The sequence below is a fragment of the Pteronotus mesoamericanus genome, unplaced genomic scaffold, assembly GCF_021234165.1.
Source record: "Pteronotus mesoamericanus isolate MK-2021 breed Mesoamerican mustached bat unplaced genomic scaffold, CSHL_Meso_final contig_347, whole genome shotgun sequence".
NCBI classification, from domain to species: Eukaryota; Metazoa; Chordata; class Mammalia; order Chiroptera; family Mormoopidae; genus Pteronotus; species Pteronotus mesoamericanus.
The window spans coordinates 18,047,089-18,065,059 of NW_026555137.1; the positions used below are offsets into that span (position 1 = coordinate 18,047,089).

The 17,971-nt window shown below is 51.0% G+C and overlaps 1 protein-coding gene across 1 annotated transcript in view; it reads right to left on the reverse strand.

Annotated features, from left to right (window-relative positions):
• SIPA1L2 (signal induced proliferation associated 1 like 2) overlaps positions 1 to 17,971 on the reverse strand; it is a 179,455-nt gene that overhangs the window by 68,847 nt on the left and 92,637 nt on the right. Inside the window, exons 3-5 of the mRNA XM_054576752.1 lie at positions 8,544 to 8,677; positions 6,774 to 6,962; positions 2,822 to 2,996 (exon numbers count right to left, since the gene is read on the reverse strand). Of these exons, the coding sequence (XP_054432727.1) occupies positions 2,822 to 2,996; positions 6,774 to 6,962; positions 8,544 to 8,677 (498 nt within the window). The remainder of the gene's footprint in view (positions 1 to 2,821; positions 2,997 to 6,773; positions 6,963 to 8,543; positions 8,678 to 17,971) is intronic.

Genomic DNA, 17,971 nt, shown 5'->3' on the forward strand with positions numbered 1-17,971 from the left:
CCTGAGTGATGTAAATAATCTTCTTCTGTTTTTGGCAGGCAATGCAATGATACGGTCACAAGATTAGGACCACAGAGACTCAATGTGATCTCTTACTGTACATTATGAACTGACATGTTAAAAACTGTGACACATGAACCCTGTTAATCATTCGGCGATTCAACTTTTGCAAAGCAGAATGATTCTTTGTGATTCAAAACCCATCTGTATTGTCAACAGACTACCTCAGACTGAGAGTGTCAGGCACCCAAACCAACATGGTAACTATAGACATTTAAGTGATCATTTTAGGATCCAGTTTTGAACCACTCTGCATGTAACAAATAAAGACAAAAAGATAAATATAAATAAAATTAAGATGTAAAGGGAATTCAAGGCTGCCTTTCTCAATCCTTGACCTACATGCAGGTATCTTTTTCTGCCTTTTAAAAAAATAAGAGACAATACTGTTCAACATCATTTCAAACAAATTTTGTTCTGTTGTATTTGTTGGGTAAACTCTAACTGGTCATCTTGGCTCGACCTTTTATTAAAATCTAGAAATGTGCATTCTTACCTTAAAAACATTAAAACAGTTAATCTTTGTGGGGCCTTTCTGAATCCCGTAATAAGTTTTTTATTTCCAATATTTATATCTGACTCAAAAATAGTCATGAAAATTCTAAGAAATATATAGTTTTGCACGCTCTGAAAAGGTGCTCACAGAGGCAATTTCATAAGCACAGGGGGTATTTAAAATGTTTGCACGTGGATACTGATACATCATCTGTCTATCCCAAGCAGGGCTAAGAGATGAAATTCTGGAAGTGTTTCATCTTGAACAGCGGCCTGGTGACAGAGAAGGCAACTGGCCAGCTTACTCAGGGCCGCCCACGTGGTTCCATTCAAGAGGAGACACAGGGCACCGCAGCGGTGTCCGCCTCCGCCATTCTCTGCACCCAGACCGGAGACACTGCCCACGCCTGGGGCCTCTGCTCTCTGGTGAGCAGAGCATCTCAGCAGCTCACACCTGCTCTGGCCCTGCCCACTTCAGTGTGTGCTTAAGAGAGAAACCACCACCCCATTTTAAAGCTGAAAGAGACATTCCAGCTACCAAACACTCCCAATTTCCCTTATGAAGAAAAAGAGGCCCAGATTTGACAGCAGTTAAAACTAGAGCACAGTTCTCTTGAATGTAACTATTCTTTGTACGTTCTAAGAAAGACAATTTTTATTTGACTCTTCTGTGAGACATTATTCTTAGAAACCTCCTTCCCACTGAAGGAATGTCTTAGACTTCTTCGCATCTCAGAAAACGCCTTATTTGCAATCAACACATCATAGTCTCATTGTTATGTTTCAAGTTCCTTGAGCTACAGTGATTAGAACTAATGCCTCAAGAACATCTCCAAGGTCATTACGATGCAAAGCTGATGTCAATCCTATACCTAGGAAAATATCTGCATTATCTATGTTGTAGTTCGATAGACTGTACAGATAATAAGTTCTTAATATGTACCCTCAACCCACCCCACCGAAGGGACATGACAGGCACACACAGCAGCGGTGGCGCTCCAGGAAGGGGGGGCATCCCTGAGGGCAGCGTGCCAGCACCTCTACGGGGTGGGTGGTGCTTTGTAGGTAAGAGGAGTTTGCCAAGAAAAAAGAAGAAAAATCAGAGAAGGTCTCGCTGAACTTTCAAAATATGTGGTTATTTACAGTGGGCGTTATACATTATTCCCCTATCGTTATGTATGTGAGACATGAGCGACAGCGTTCAATGTAACAGGCCAATCCAACCCAGGCACGTAGGGAGGACACGGGCCCACACGCGAGCTCACACTGACCGCAGGTCCTGCCGTCTATCCGCTCAGGATAACTTGCCAACCCCCAGCTGACGACAAGTGCACGAAGGGCTGGCGCCGCCCTGACGGAGGCGCGTCCTAACGACGGTCCCTGGCTGAGTGGGCGCTGGAGGCAGGGAGCCCCCGCACCGTGGCCCCAACGCCAGCCGTGCCACTTGCTGGTGTTCCCACTTCACCGTCCCTACCAGATGTGGGCTGGCCACTTTCCTGGACCCTCCAACTTCAGACCCTATTTGCTCCTCTCTCGTGAAAAGAACAAGCAATTCATCGCTTGATCATAAGCAGAATTTTCCAAAATATACAGAATTACTCTGCCTGGTAGCTTAGGTGCTGACAACAACCAACCAACAGCACAAGAACAAAGGCAGAGCATTTAGAATGTATGAGGACCACGAGGAATAGGATCATCTCAGTGAAGACACAAGACCAACATGCACACCAGGTCGACAGAAGGCCTACATTTTACATCTGCCAGTCAATCTGGAACCTCAGGCATCCTGACTGAGGACCTTGAAAGACCCGATGTCTCAGCTTTTTAATTGCAGCGCCGACCCTCGAGATAACACTGTGAAACCAGGAATGCACAAAGCCCGCCCGAGCACACGGCATGAGTGAGTGTGTTAATATTTTGTCTTTTAGAAATGAATGCGGTGCTTGTCCTTGGTAAACCAGAACAGGAGTGTAATGAAAGAGGCAAGGGTAAAAGAAAGAAGAAAATATGAAAAGATTCTTCACACAACACTGAGGATTCTCCTGCTGATGTTACAAAGGAAGAAGAATTGACCTTTGAGCTCATGTGAAACATATGCCTCTTGAGAAAAGTGCTTCCTATACTTATCTGAGGAAATCTAAACTTGATCCTAAATAAGCTGGCTAAGCAGCTTCTGGGGTCAAGAACGGGAGGGCTGCGATGGCTTGATTAGGTTTCTGCGCATGCGTGCCTTGGGAGAAGTAACGCACACGAACATGAAGCTTACTTTTATTGTCTAGCTGAGCGCGATATTTACTGAAGCCTTTCAGCCGCACTCTCTGGCCCAGGAGGTCAAGGAACTCCTCGAAGGCTGGTCCCGCCGTCTCGTTGTTGTACATTTCCTCCTCTGTGCTCTGGCCTGCTTTGCAGTAGAGGATCCCGATCTTGTGCTGGAAGCTCAGCTGCAATGGGGAGGCAAGAAGACGACTTGTCAGAGAGCGTCAGGCAAGCTGACTTCCAGGAAAAGGGAGACAACAGGAGCTTAGGATTCCGTCCTCAGAAGAGCACGCCAGGACAGTTCCCATAAGCGAACAGGCCAAAGCAGCAGCAACTCTCATTGCACGAACAGCTCCAAACCGGTCGCAAACCCAGAAACCCCAAAATACCACTGGACAGATGGCAGAAACCCTAACAAACACATGGACGGCGTGGCCATGTGGGATTCGCCAGGTTTCTAAAATGAAGAGATAAGTTCAAGCATCTACTCAAAAATGTAACTGCAGAAATACTTAAACTTACAACCCACTGCGGAGCAATGGGCACCATCTTCCAGGTCAGGAAGGAAAAGACCACAGACTTCTATAAGCTTTCCTCCTCTGGTTCCTGGCAGTCTCTTTTTTGTTGTTGTTCTCTGAACATTCATAAAAATATGAAATGTGAAACAGTGCGATGAACAAACAAATCAAATTCAGGTCTGTAAGGCAAGAATCCCAATGGACACTGTGATGTATGTATGTAAATAGAACACTGTTTTGTTTCCATAAAAGTTGACTTTGGCGGTATAATTAAAGTCATTTCTACATTTTTGACTCCCTTGAAAAGAAAACATCTGCTGAGTATACAATGGACCATAAAGAATTTTAATAGGCATTGAAGAGCTCCTGCCGCAACCCTATCCCAGGCAAGCCCGCGTCCTGCTGGAGGCCGCGGGACGGCCTTCTCCCGAGGCTGGGAGAAACCCGACCCGCCTCGAGAGCTTTTTGGTTTTCCCCAAAGCGGAGCCACTTCTCACTCGTGAAATCGGAGCGCCTCACCTTACTAGCAGCAATCGGAGCCTCGAAAATGGATGGATTATCAGACATCGCCAATTCCCTCAAGGCATCAATCCATAACATGGCTTACTTTTTTATTATCAAGCTGTAAAATAGAGCCTTTGATCAAAATCCATAGCCATGTCAGTAAAATAAGGCAAAGGGATACTCATGTCCCTTGAGTGGCAAAGTGAGAAAAGCAGTCTCCTCTGTGTCATCTCATGACAACGTACAATCCAAGGAAGTGAGGGAGACACCTGCTTGGGGAAGCTGAGCAACTGCGGGAAACAGCACAGTCTTAATTAAACATGGGACTTTATAAGTTGAGAGGTAAGTTGATATCAAGTAACAAAACTTTCAAAGTCCTGCTAAATAATTACCTTCCTTATAATTCTCCATAGCAGAGAGTCTTCTTGCTCACAACATCTTACCGACGTACGGAATGGAATAACTGACCTCAGTACCTACTGCCTCCCCCGCTACGAACATGCCCTGTAGATCTGTCAGTGACTCTCTCCAAACCGAATGGATTACAGATTCCAGGAAAGCGTAACTGACAATATATCCTTTAAACATCTTATCAGTATGAACAACAGTCACATAAGATTGGCCCGCCCCTCCCTGGGCAGATTTGCTGTTAGCAAAGTGAATAAAAATGGTATTGCCTACAATAAACTCTCATACCCGCTAACAGGTTAGAGGGCATTTTTAAGGATCCTTTAGAATCTACGATGTTAAAAAAGCCATCCCATCTCTTTTAGCGATGAACATAAATAGTATTTCTTCATGTAAGATGGGAATTAGCTACCACGAAGAGCTATGGGAAGTTAAAAATGCCATGTTATACACCATTGAGAAAGTATAACAAGGCAAGCAAATACAATCTCAAAAGGAGAAACACATGAACTGCAACAAGAAGTTCACGGTGTACTGACTGGCTTGCTTAAGAGCAGAGCCCAACACTCAAAGGGAATTCCTTGACATCAAATTGTAAACAGGTGCCCAATGAAAGTACCTAAAATGCTTTATTTCAAGAAATTGCCTGGCATAGCTCCTAGTCCTGTTCTGCTACACAGACCTCCCAAACACCCACCTCACTCTGCGAGGAGACAGCCACTTACACCTGCCACGATGTCTCTCGGGGCCCTGAGGACTTGGGATTCGGGCGAGGGGATGGGCCACCTGCGGACTCTTGCACTGTGTGCCCTGAGGGACCAGCGCCTCGGCTGCAGGCACTTGCTATGGGCACGTGCAGTGGTGTGGTTTGCAGGGAGAACCGGCGTGCACTAGAGACAGACAGGGACCGAGAACTCCCACGGGGGTGGCAGGCTCTCTTCACAGACTCTCGTGACATGACAATGAATGCCTTCCTCCTCCCCCTCCACTTGAATCCTGAGTATTTGAAACAGTTTGCACTCCCTCCATGAAAACATGCTTCCTCAGCTGTTTCATGGGCATCGCCTCCATTCCGCACGCTTTAGCAGCGTGATCACGGGAAAACTACTCTGTGAATTGTAAGATTTCAGAAGTCAGCTGCTCTCATCTCATCTGAGTTTTGGTTTGGTTCAGATGGTTTTAATATGTCAGCCTTCATTCTCGAGACAGAGCGATCTTGGTGACATTCATTCAGAGCGTTAGAGAGCCTGCTGCCTTTGACTAATACGCAGTGTTAACTTGTGAGACCAATGACAAGTTCATCATTTTTACAACAGAGTTCCATCCGTGTGAGCGTCAAATAGTCCACCGGGATACCACAGGGAGTATTACTGGGTCGACCAAGAGATGCCTCAGCATCCCTCACACCCATGCAGAAAAATCTTCCTTGGGAAACTCTGGAAATACACATCGCTACTGCCTTTGTTTTTTAAAGCATGTAAAAACAAATTCTCCAATTTAGAATAAACTGCACACGCCTGAACACCTACCGCTCCGCTTCCCCTCCAAGTCACCCTGCATCTGAAACTTTAAGGCCCTCATTCCCTCTTCGGGGCCACCATCCCAACGCTGCCCATCATTACCCTCTCCCGGGCGACGTCAAGGCTCGCACAGCCGAGCTCTAGGCCACCATCCGTCTGATTTCTCCAGCCTGTCCACCTCCCTGCTGTCACAGTCGTCCTCTTGAGTGCAGCTCCCACCGCGCCGCACCCCTGCAAGGCCCTCACTGGCCCCCGCCGCCTGCCCCGTCGCGCGCACTCTGGCGCCTCGCATTCTGGTCTTACCAGCTCTAGCTCAACATAATTTGTTTTATCAACAACTCTCCACCTCCCTACATGAGCCCTGTTCTTGTCAAGAAACAAGTCACAGTTCCTAAAACAGCCAGCTACTCAGATTGCCCTCTTGGAATTCTACCCAAGTCTGAAGGCCCAGCGACAATGCCCCGCTTTGGGAGGTCTGCCCTGCCAGATTTCTCCTTTCCCAAAGCTTTCTCTGTGTCTGTGGCTCTCCCGGATCCAGTACCATAGTCTGCCTTGCGAAGGCCATTGTGCTCTTGGCCTTGCTGTCCCTGCGGGCTAGGGGCCAGGTCTGAGTCGGCTTCCACCTTCCTACTGCACGCTGTTCACTCCCACCTGCCAGCCTGATGCCCACAGCAGACAAGAACAAACATTAGTTCACGAAAACAGTCGATGTGAGTGTTTTAAACGCTGGAGAGAAAACAGCATTGACCCCGAAGAATCACAAGTCAGACGTGCTCTTGCTCGCTGGGACGTACTGAACCTTGGAGAAAACCACCCAAAGCACAACTCAGCAGGTGCATTCCACTATAAAGGCATCATGTGTCTTAACTCACAGAAAGGCATGTTTGGGATAAACTAGAGAGAAAATCCTTCAAGGCACAGAAAACAAATGATCTTGAAAGAAAAATGGATGGGAAACTCCAAAGCACGTAGAAACAGAGACACGAACATCAGCCTCACACATGACACGCACCCCTTGCTCATCGAGCTTGAGCAGCTGCTCCGCGACCTTGGGCGAGCTGGCCGCCTGCCTCAGGCACTGGATGCTCAGCTCGGGAATGACATATTCCAGGACTTCTTTGAGAGGCAGTCCTCGCGCGGTGCCGTGCCTCGCGGTGGACGGTACAGCGTCTTCTAAAATTGCTCCTCTCAGTGTTGTAAGCTGCAGGGGCAAGATAGGAGAGTTCAGCGAATAGTTACAGAAAGAGGAAGGAAGGTGAGTCTCTTATCTGAGTGGGCGGCCAAGCGGGTTGGACAGACTCAGACCGATGGTCGAGGGAGGAGAAGGAGGAGGGGCGCAGCACCGTGAGGCCGTGGGAGGCCGAGACGCTCCCCAGCGCCAGGGCCAGCATGAGGGGGCGCTAAGCAGGAGCTGGGGTCACAAGGCTAGGCCTTGCCGCCATCCCTTTCCTGCCAGACGTCCCTTTTCTTTCCCTTGTTTCCCTGTTTCTCTACGTCTCCTTCTTTTCTTCCACTCCTTTCTCTTCTTCTGTCTACCTTACCATGCTGACAATTCCTAAAGCTGACTGGGGATACCCGGGGACAGGTGACTCAGGGCTGAGAAGACTGTCACCGAAGTTTGCCTCATGATTTGGGGTATGTCTTCAAACACGTCATGATGGCGGGGAACACTGTTGTGCCTCACGCCTCGGCTCTCGCTTGACGAGAGTGGCAGCTCCAGCCCCGCAAACCCAGGTGCCTGTCTGCTCTAGTGCCACCTCTGACCCTGGGGGAGGCGGCTAGAAGCTGTGGTGACAGGGAGACAGGGACGCCTGGCATCGGCAGCGTGCCCTGTGACACACTGTCCTGCACAGCCTTCCGCAGCACGGGGATGTCTTTGACCTGTGCTGGCTGCTGCGGGGCCACAGCCACGTGTGGCCACCGAACACCTGTCCTGTGACTAGCAGGCCTAAGGACCTAAATTGTTAATTTCACTTAAATACTTGAAATGTAAGTAGCCACATGTGGCTAGTGGCTACTGAATAGGATAGCACGGGCCCGTAATTAAAGGATGTGACTTCAAGAGAGGGGCTTTCTCTCGTATTCACCCAGCACGGAGCCCAGGCCTCCAGAGCACCCTCGACCAGGCAGGACGCACAGTGGGGCGCGGGCTTGAGGGCACTGCCGGCGACGAGCAGAGGGCTCCGTCTTCTCTGTCTGACCAGCTAGTCGATCGGTCTGGAACGCTTGCCAACTGACTCTCACTGACAAGAGTCAAGGGAATAAAACCCAAAGGGCAGGCCAGACCTAACTCTTTATATAAATCAACATCTCTGCCCACATGGCTATTCCTGTCACGCCATTTGTATAAGAATCTCACCTGTCACTCAAAGCAAGGCAAGCAAGAAACCAACCCGGGTCCTCGTGGAATGAAGTGGGGGTAGACGGAGCTACGATACAGGCAAACTGTCACCCACGGCAGGCCCGCCGATGTGCCCTGTGAGATTCAAACTCCTTTTTAAATTCAGACATGAATTGCGGAGTTCACGTTCGTCTTCTCAGCCCTGAAAACCCTGCATCCTTATCCTTTCTATCTGTTCAGGTGGCAGTGAAATCATTGCCACTTAACATGCATGACAGGTTTTCAAATTTTTTCTTTGGAATGAAAACGTATAGCGCTTTCAATAGCCTGAAATGTCCTAATAATTAGCATTGAAAGATAAACGCAATCCTTGTCTGACGCAACCTCGAGGGCCCCATCCCAGGCTCGGGCCAGGACAGCGACCACAGGGCAGCCGGTTACCTCGCTCGTCCTGAAAGCCACCCGGTAGTTGTACTGCGACCCTTCTTTCTCCTTGGCGTCTTCCACCTTCTCCCTCCGGACGCTGACAGCCACGGGGCCAAGGTTCTCGTCTATCCCGAAGTAGTTCTGGTGCTCTGCAAGGGGACAGAGCAGGGCGTCAACAGGAGGGGCAGAGGACAGGGCGGGCATCTCTCAGCCTGTGCATCAGACCTGAAGAAACACCCCCAGGCCCTGGGGACACTGCACCCTGAAATGTGTCTGATCGCACCTTTCACTTCCAAATCCCTCGGGCTTTCCTGTGTCCTTTTCCATCCTTCCTTCCTCTCGTTCCGCTTTTCACCACCTCAGGAGCAGCAGGAGCCCTCCCTGCTGCCTGCCCCAAGGCTGAGATTTTGGGATTGTGCAAAGAGCATCCTGGGAGACAGTGTGTTGCCACCTCAGAAAGTGTCAGAGAGGAACCCGGCTGCACGAGGAACCCGGCTGCACGAGGAACCACGGCGGAACTCCCCCTGCGGCCGGCGGGGGGCGCCTCCTGTGACCAAGTGAGGCCGCCGGGGGCCGCCTCCCCAGCCACCCAGACTCGCCAGCGCAGTCTGGGTGACCAGTGGGTGCAAAAATCCAACGTTCGCCTGTCACTAAAGCCCCTAATAGTCTAAAGCAACGTTTTAGTAACAGAGAGAAAATGCAAAAAGATCATTGACATGCTGAGGTCAAATGTTATCTATGAGGATGCTATCACCTGGTTTACGATCTTGCCAGCTACTTTTCCTGTCACAGAACATCACTGAGGTGGCACAGCCTCACTGCAGGAATGGACCTGTGAGGCCCGCCGGCCGTCCATGCAGGACTCCCTGAGGACCCTCTTCCCAAGACACGGTGGCTCGGCCCTTAGTCATCCATTCGGCAGTCCCGTGCCAGGCACTGTTTCCGGACGGGGACACCGCCCAGAAGGAACCCCACTCCTGAAGCTAAGATTCCAGTCTGATGCTGGCAAGGACGGGAAGCTCACTGCTTAGTGAGCAGCCACTCTGGACGGTGGGAACTCTGCTAAAAAAAGTGAAAGTGCTTCACTCAGCCAAAGTTTTCAAGGTTGTCTTCCGAAAGGACCCCCGTGTAATCATTCCGATGTGATCTGACCCGCACAAACAGAGGGTGCGGTTACGGTACCCACGCGGTATCCACGCAGCCGCCTGCCGTTGGCAGCTGTCAGCCACACCTGCCACCGCCCGAGCGCATGGGAAGCACACCCCTGGGGGGGCGGGTTCGTTCATCTTTTAATGACCTGCCACCAGGTCAGTTCTCCCAATGATGTTGTAAACATCATTTTTGTTCAATCTATATCCAAAACCACACTTGCCCCTCTTGATTGTCACCTAACTTGTTCTGGCCAATCTTTCCTGACTCACAGTTTTTAGTTAAAAAGAAACACAATATATCAAACATTTATAAGCTTGAAGAAAACCACAGGTATTCCAAAGGCGGTGGGTTACTGAAGATTTTCTGCCACAACAATCCCTGACGGAATAAGAAATGTCACTCAGAAAACAGGACGAGTTCGACCGAGGAAAAGAGCGCGGCATGCCAGAGAGCCACCTTCATCCAAAGGCACCAGCGAACACAGCAGGTGGCCCAGGGCTCCACTTCCGGCCAGCAGGTAAGCTTCGGGCAGCCGCGGCGGCCCTGAGGGCCGGTCGGGGCGGAAGCAGCAGGCCCACTGCTGTGGGGCTGAGTGGCGAGTTACGGAGCATGGCCGGGGGGTCCGTCAGAGGCCCACTGCATGCGAGAGCAGCGAGGCCGGCTGGTCGAACACAAACAACTCCAGTGAAATGAAACATAGAGGAGAGTCCTGGGATTGAGGAGAGCTGACCCGGAAGCAATTATTTGTGGCTGTCACCAAGAGTTCAAAAATATTCAGTGGAAACAGAGACCGAAAGTGAACTGTCTGTGTCCAGCTATCAGGTACATTATCATTTTATTCTTTCTCCAAGTGGGAACAGTGACTATCAGAGCCACAAAGGTTGTACTAGACCCGTGGAAACTGCATCTTTACACTTAAAACGACTCAGCTGAGAACTTTCCTGGTGACCGTTAGTAACTGTCCAGACAAGAACTTCATCTTTCACCCCCAGGAGTTATTTATCAGAAGCCAGGCGCATTTTGGGAAGCGTTCAGAGTCTGCACGAAAGCTCAGCCGGTCAGCAGGCAAAGCGGCCTCCTCCGGACCCACTTCAAGGAGTCAGCTGCAAAAATGCTCAGGCGTTTGATAAGCCCCAGGACAGAAATCAAAAAAGCTTCCAATCATTTTGTAGAAAGAATAGTGGACAAATAAACAAAGCCCCTTTTGATGATAAAATAGAGAGCCAACATTAAGTGAATCAAGTCATTAATTTTGATACCTGACAACTAAAAATCTTAATGTGTGGGCCGCTCTCTTCTCCTCCTAAGCCTCCTGACTCACAGGCACCTGGCCCTCTGCCTGGCCCTCCTTTTGCTTTTCTTCACTTGACATTCTTATCGTTTAACACTTAATGCAAATATCATTTCCACTGAACTACTCTCATTCACCGAACCTCACTGAACTACGTGCCCCATTCCAGGCGAGGCTGCGTCCTTCAACTTGGCCTAATGTTCTAGTGTCTAATACATGACAGGGACTTGAATTACTGAACTAAAGTAGGCTCCCTTGCTATCGCTCCAAAGTAATGGTCTTAGAGGAAAATAAGAACAAGGAGACAGCCTCTTTCACGCGGGGAAGCAGACAGGATGGGGTGAGAGGACTTGGGGCCCAGAAATGAGCTGGCACCACCCTCAGAGAGAGGGGCAATGTTCTTTCCTGAAATTGTTCCAAAACTGAGAACTTACACATCTATTAGGAGTCACTTATGGTCTTCGTTCCCTGATGCTGCTACAACAGATTACCACAGCCCGGGGCTTAGAACGATACCCATTTATTGTCTAACAGCTCTGGGGCCTGGGAGTCCACAGTCGGTTTGAATGTCAAGGTGCCGGCAGGGCTATGCTTCCTCGGGAGGCTCCAGGGCAGCCTTCAGCTTCCAGGGCTGCATCCGGTTAATTCCTTGCCTCATGGTGCCCCTTCCCACCCTCTAGACCAACCCAAGGCCTGGACCCATGGGTCACACTTCATTCTTCTACGTCCAACCTCCCTCTGCCTCCCTCTTACCTGGACACTTATGCTTGCACTTGGGTCCCAGCCAGATAATCCAGCATAATCTCTCCGTCTCAAGATCCTTAACTTAAATCACATCTGCAAAATTGCTTCTGCCAGATAAAGTGACACACACAGGTTCCAGGGATTAGGACCTTGGCCCTCGGGGGCCAGCATTCAGCCTACCACACACACTTCATCACTCATTCGAACGCTGAGCATGGGTGTGTCTCAGCCATGTGCCAGAGCGTGACAAACACTGGGGATATCACATCAAACAAGACATCGTGCCCGCGTCAAAAAGCTCCAGTCCTGTGGGGCGACAGTGCCGGAAACAGACAAGAATTTCACACTCTATGTCCTGTGACAGAAGTAAGTGCGAGGGGCACACAAGGACTGCACTCATCCAGTACCGAATCAAGAATCCAGACAAAAACGCCACGGAGCGGTCACAGCCAACGCCACACAGCCCCTCAACTCCACTGTAACGCAGATTATATGTTCATAGCTCTAAAGCACCAAACTTGTCTGCTTCGCTTAGGAAAACAGCAGCCCTCTCATCCTTCCTCCTCCTTCATTCCGTTCCCACAGAACAGGTCTTTGAGTTCCTCTGTAGCCTGCGCATCCCACCCGGGACCAGGACACGTACCACCCCCCGCCCCGCCCCGGGACGTTTAACGCGAGTGTTAGCTGCTCTGGGGATGCTGGGAGCTCTCTGCTGGGGTCATTCACTCCTTTCTTCAGATTTAGTTCCAGGTATTTGATAGTTCATGATAATGTAAACGGTACCTTTTTAGAACTGTCCCTTTTATCATTATGACTCTTTCTCTGCAATGATCCATCTTGCTCTAAAGCCTACTTCACAGGAGATTCGGGCCGACTCAGCTTTTCTATTGGGGAACCGCCCCTGTCCGTAAAGGTGGTCTCCTTCCCTTGAGCGGGCTGGTGTAGCCCCGCGATGGCTCTTCCATTTCCTGCCCGGAGGTGCTTAGCCCACATAAGGGAACAGGGAACAGGGCATCCAGTCCTGGAGAAGTGGGCGCTCCAGTCCTGCACTAAGCTGCGCTGTTGTTCAGTTTCTCCTGAGTGAGTCTCCAGGCGCCCCCTGCGGGGGAGCCAGGAAGCACACTGGCCAGAAGGGTCAGCCTTCTCAGACATTGAACCAGTCCCCTCTTCTCACCCTGGCCTTTCTTCCAAAGTCCCTGGGTCCCTGATGCAGACTGCCTAGCTGCTCACACCTGTCCCCACCTCGCGGCACCACCAGCGCTGGGTGGGCGGCGTTTTCGCGTCTGTGGCACAGTCTTGTTCTGCATCGGCCTCGGCCTCCTTGCCTCCGGTTGCCTCTCCCTGGTTCTCTCTGCCTTTGTGGCTTTTATCTCCTCTTTGTACCCCTTCATCATCATTTCCCACGGTGTTCTGGAAGGGGGAGAGAGAGCGTGCGTCCACAGCTTGCCACATTTAACTAGCCATCCCAAATTGGCTTACTCTTAAGTATCTGTAACTCTAATAAGCCTGATTATCAGTTTGTGAATCTAGGCTTTGCTATATCTCATCTGCTTCACCTTGGGTCAGTTACACACCTTTGTTAACCTCAGCATCCCACCCCGCCCCCAAGTATAATACATATAATACACTCATCACCATTAACCCGAGAGAGGCATTACAGTCGAAAGGAGGCACGTCGTTGGCAAAAAACTAAATCAAAAGCAAAAACGAGCGGTGGTAAAATGAACAGGACCACAGGGCCTTGCGGCTGGGAGCCAACCGTCTAACGCAGGTCACGCGTCACCTGAAGGACAGTCTCGCTTTTCATCTCAGAACACTGATCTCTCATCATCTAGCGAGGTTACCGCACACTCATGGCTGTCTTTCTAAGAAAGCAGCGGCGTGGGTGACATTTCACTGAGTACTTCCCACCAGGAACTATAATTTTTAAAAAACTGGGGAACCCAAAACGTGTACATTACCTGTCACCAAAGATGGCAGGTGAATTAGTGGAAAATGTTTTCCTTTATGCCTCCCTCTGTGACGCACAGCCCGCACGCATTTGTAAGCTTTCTTGCTGTCTCACACAGGCACACACATTTTGACCGAGAGTCTGCGACGTACGAGTGTCGCAGCTCTGGACCTGCTGGCCCTGCGGACTCGTAGGTTTTCTTAGGGGCCCTTTCCTGCTTTCAGTCTTGCTCAGGAGAACAGCAGGTTACCTGGATGTGCTTCTGAAGGAACCACAACCTCTACCGCGTAAGGTAACCTGCCCTCCTGTTTTCATGAAGAAACTGGGGGCGGGGGGGGGGGGGGGTGCTCCATGTCTCCGCCCAAGCCTCCAGCAGGGAGCCAAGCGAACTTTTTCAAGTGACACACCAGGTCCCCTTAAGCTGTCCTTCTGCATCAGAGAGCTGTCCATCCGGCCGTGGAGAGAGGACAATGAGTCCCCTCCTCCACCCAAGCCTGTTGTTACCCATGTACACGTTTCCATAAAACTGCTTTAAGGGTAAATCAATTACAGTTCTTCCTCAGCAGAATGAAAGCTGTGGGAAAACTGAATGGCAATCCTCATATCATGCAAATACAAGAGGGCAAGAGAAAAAAGTCTGTCAACAAGACTGCGGTGTGGGAAATGAGATTTGCGCCGCACCTGGCGGGCCATTCAGGAAAGAAGAAAAAACAGCTCTAACTACAAGAGGAAAAAGGCTCCATGGGCCCCTGGCCCACAGGCCGGCTCCCAGTCCTGAAACAAGGAGGAAGGGAGGCTGATCAGGCTGCCAGGCGATGCACTGAAGCAGGGGCTCCCCGCTCCGCAGGGCCTCCTGGGGCAGGCGCGCAGCGGGAAGCTCCCACGGCCCTGCCTCCCGCGCCTCCCACAGGTGGGAGCACCGCGGCCCGGGCGCGTCGAGCAGCTCACCGCAGCCAGGCTGCGGCTCGGGCCCCGGGCACTCGGCCCGGTTCACGTGCACGGCAGCAGTTTTCTTGCTAGTTTTCCATAAGACGCAGTTGAACGGCTCTTCATCCTTTCCACAGCGAGCTGATCATTTTACCTGTTAACTCACTGCCGATCTGGGTTCTGCCCATGGCTGCAGTGCTGCTCTCTAGATTCTTGCCTATAATGTATCTTCTTTCATCTTTTCTTCCCAACAATTGGGTGTCTGTGTTTTAAATTGCATCCCTGTTCACAGCTCTCTAGGAGTTACACAGAAAAAGTGAACAAGGGACAGTGAATGAATGACTACAACAATAGGACATGCTTTTGCAGATAGTGACACTGAGTCATTGGATGACCTCAAAAAACCTCTAACTCCGTGCGGGCGGTTCATGGAGTAAAGTACTGAATTGACCGCGATGGGGAAAATGATGCATTGTTGCTACGTGATGGCTCCTTTGGCCAACTTTAACCAAAACATTAGTGAAGTTTTAAAAACCTGAGACGTTACAGTGACCACAGTATTAAACCCACCCTACACTAAGTTCACTTGTCATCCTCCCTGCCTGTGGGGGAGCTGCTGTTGTCACCCCCCATTTTGCAGGTAATAATACTGTCACTGGGAGGTGGAATGACCTGCTCAGGGGACAGTCTGGGGTGACAGGGTTCGGACACACACCCGGGCGGTCTGCCTCTAGAACTCTCATGTGACGCAACTCTGGTGTGAAAAGACTCACGTAAAGATTTAAATGATAAAAATCAGTTGATGAACAGTGAAATGAACACAACTAAGAGACAGGACAACAAATCTGTCCTGAATATACAGATTGTCTCTTCAAAGACACAGCTTTAAGAAAGGCCTAAATACAAAGGGAGAGACTGGAGAAGGCAGGCAACCCTCAAAGGCTTCCTTTAAAAACCCCCCTTTTCAGTGTTCTTGGCCACCAGGACGGGGCAGAGCAAGAACACGAGGATAGCAAGGAAGGCTCCAAGCAGAAAAGCTGGGGGTGCCGCCCTCAGGGGTAGCTGTCCAGCGTCCCTCTCGTTTCTTCAGTGCGACAAAGAGCAAAACCAAGGTGCGATCTCATAAATACGAGGCAGGTAGGTCTTGCTAAGTTTCTAGGTGCCCTTTGTAAGCGGAGTCTCAACTTCACCAGTAGCACAATGCAAGGAAGTTTTCTCAGTTAACTGCCACGAAATATCCGTGCTAATGCCTCTTCCGAGGGAAGTGGCAGAGCTTTGGTTCCCAGAGCCTACAGCCCTGCATAAGATCCTGAAACGCTGCCATGGGTGGGAGCCGTGACCTTCCCGTCACAGTGCGCGGGCCAGAGCGCCACCCGAGTGTTTCCTACCGCCGGCCACACAGAACGGACACGACAAAAACCCGCCAGGCTGGGTGTCACGTGCGGCTGGGCGGGTCCTTCCGCTGAGAGCCCTGGACCTCAATGGGAGCTCTGTTTGTGGAGGCGAGAGTGGCCGGGCGGAGGGCTTAAGACTGGGGCGATTATGTCCGCTCAGGGAGGAATTCGCATCTCAGAATGGTGCTATTGTTCGCTGGTGCTCAGTTCACCCAAGTGAGTTTAATAGTGTCCAACGCCCTATTAATTTCCTTCAGTGACTGTATAAAACCAGAGGGGGGCGGGGAAGAAGCCACCAGGCATGAACTTGAAAGCCCCACCACCACGCATGCTCAGCAGCGGGGTTCACGGGATATGCAAGGCACACCCTGCTCCCCGCTAGTGGACCTTAAGTGAGCGTGTTTGGAACAGGGTGCCCTTCACTAGACACTTATCCCCAGGGCCCACCCTGCCATATAGTTCCCGCTACTCTTGTCTCTTTTCACCTCTGAACCATTAAAATAAAGTACTGCCTTTTGGATGCTGGGTCAGTGGTGTGGTTTCAAAGAAGAGCCACAGAAGGTTCCGTTCACATAAATCTGCATCAGATAAAGCCTGGGAGGACGAAGACGATGCTGTTCATGCTGGTTATCGCATGGGTTAGGGGAATTGTCTCTTTTTGCTTCTTGACCCTCATTTCCTATAATGATCATATAATAGCTACATGCCATTTAAGAATTCTAAGCAAAAAAGGTCTATGTATAAATTTTAGTATTTTTACCCCACAATCAGAGAGACACATGCTCTTGTAGCAGCCGAGTGGCTCTCGCAAAGCCACGCCCCTGAAGGCTCAGGTGAACGAGCCTTCACTTCACCAGAGTCACCCAGAAGGCCCAGCTTTATCCTTCCCTTTGACTTGACCTCTCTTAACCCAACATGACCTAGTTTGCTTTCTGGAGTTCTTCTTGTCTGGGGGACCTGAACTGAGATGTAGGACAGTTTTTGAGCTCCTGAGTAACTGTAGGTACACTATTTCCTAGTGAGTACAAGACTTCGTCACTGCTCAAGAACAGCAGCATCTCTCAGCTCTCCCGTGTAGCTCCAGCTCTGGCATGCTGGGGACAGCCCGTTGCTGGCCAACAGCTCGAAGTGACTCGGAGTGCTGAGGAAGCCAGAAGGCAAGCTCGCTGCTGTGCGACAGAGGACACTATAGGGCGGGCAGACGCCCTTGTATACAGAACCCCTGTCCAGGGGCAGGCCCTCTGCACGCCTGGCTCCCGAATGGAACGCTCAGGAGAGGATTTGTAGTTTCAGGTGGACTTCCGTCGGGGAAACAGCAGTATGGCAGAGAGCCCACGTCCCCATGGTCACGGTCACGGCCAGCCAGGGTGAGGAGAACCACGCACCCACCGAGCTCACACGGCCTGCGCTCTCTACGAGCCGCTCCACTGCCAGCTGCCGGGGAGCCCGCCTGGACGAGCGCCGCTGCCACGCGGTTTCCATGGCGAGCCACATCCCGCACGCATCCCTTGGAGGTTGGTGAAAAGCCCTCCGGTGACTCTGTGTCGCTGGCACACACCTCACCGGGAAGAGCCGCCCTCTCCTGTGAGCTGCCCTGCACAGAGGGAGCCCCACTGCTACGGCCCTGGGCGTCACACCTCTCCCAGCCAGGCGAGGCCACGGAACGCTCCTGAGCACCGAGTGTCACACACAGCAAAAGGCCTTCGGGAAGGGTCGGAGGGTGCCCTGAGCGTCTCCTTCCAAAGACCGAGACAAGACCAAAGGGAAAATAGAAAAAGGGAAAGAAAAAGCTACCTGCACAAACCTGTGCCAGCCTGTCTACCCAGGGTCTCGCACTGAAGCCAATGGTGCTCCTGCAACTTGTGCTGTGTTTGCAAATGAAGCGGCTGCCGCCCGGTGTGAGTGGACGCGATCTCCCCTCCTGCACCACGGGCTTCGGCCACCTGACCTCGGGGACTGGGGCTGCTGCCTCCGCCTTCGGTCC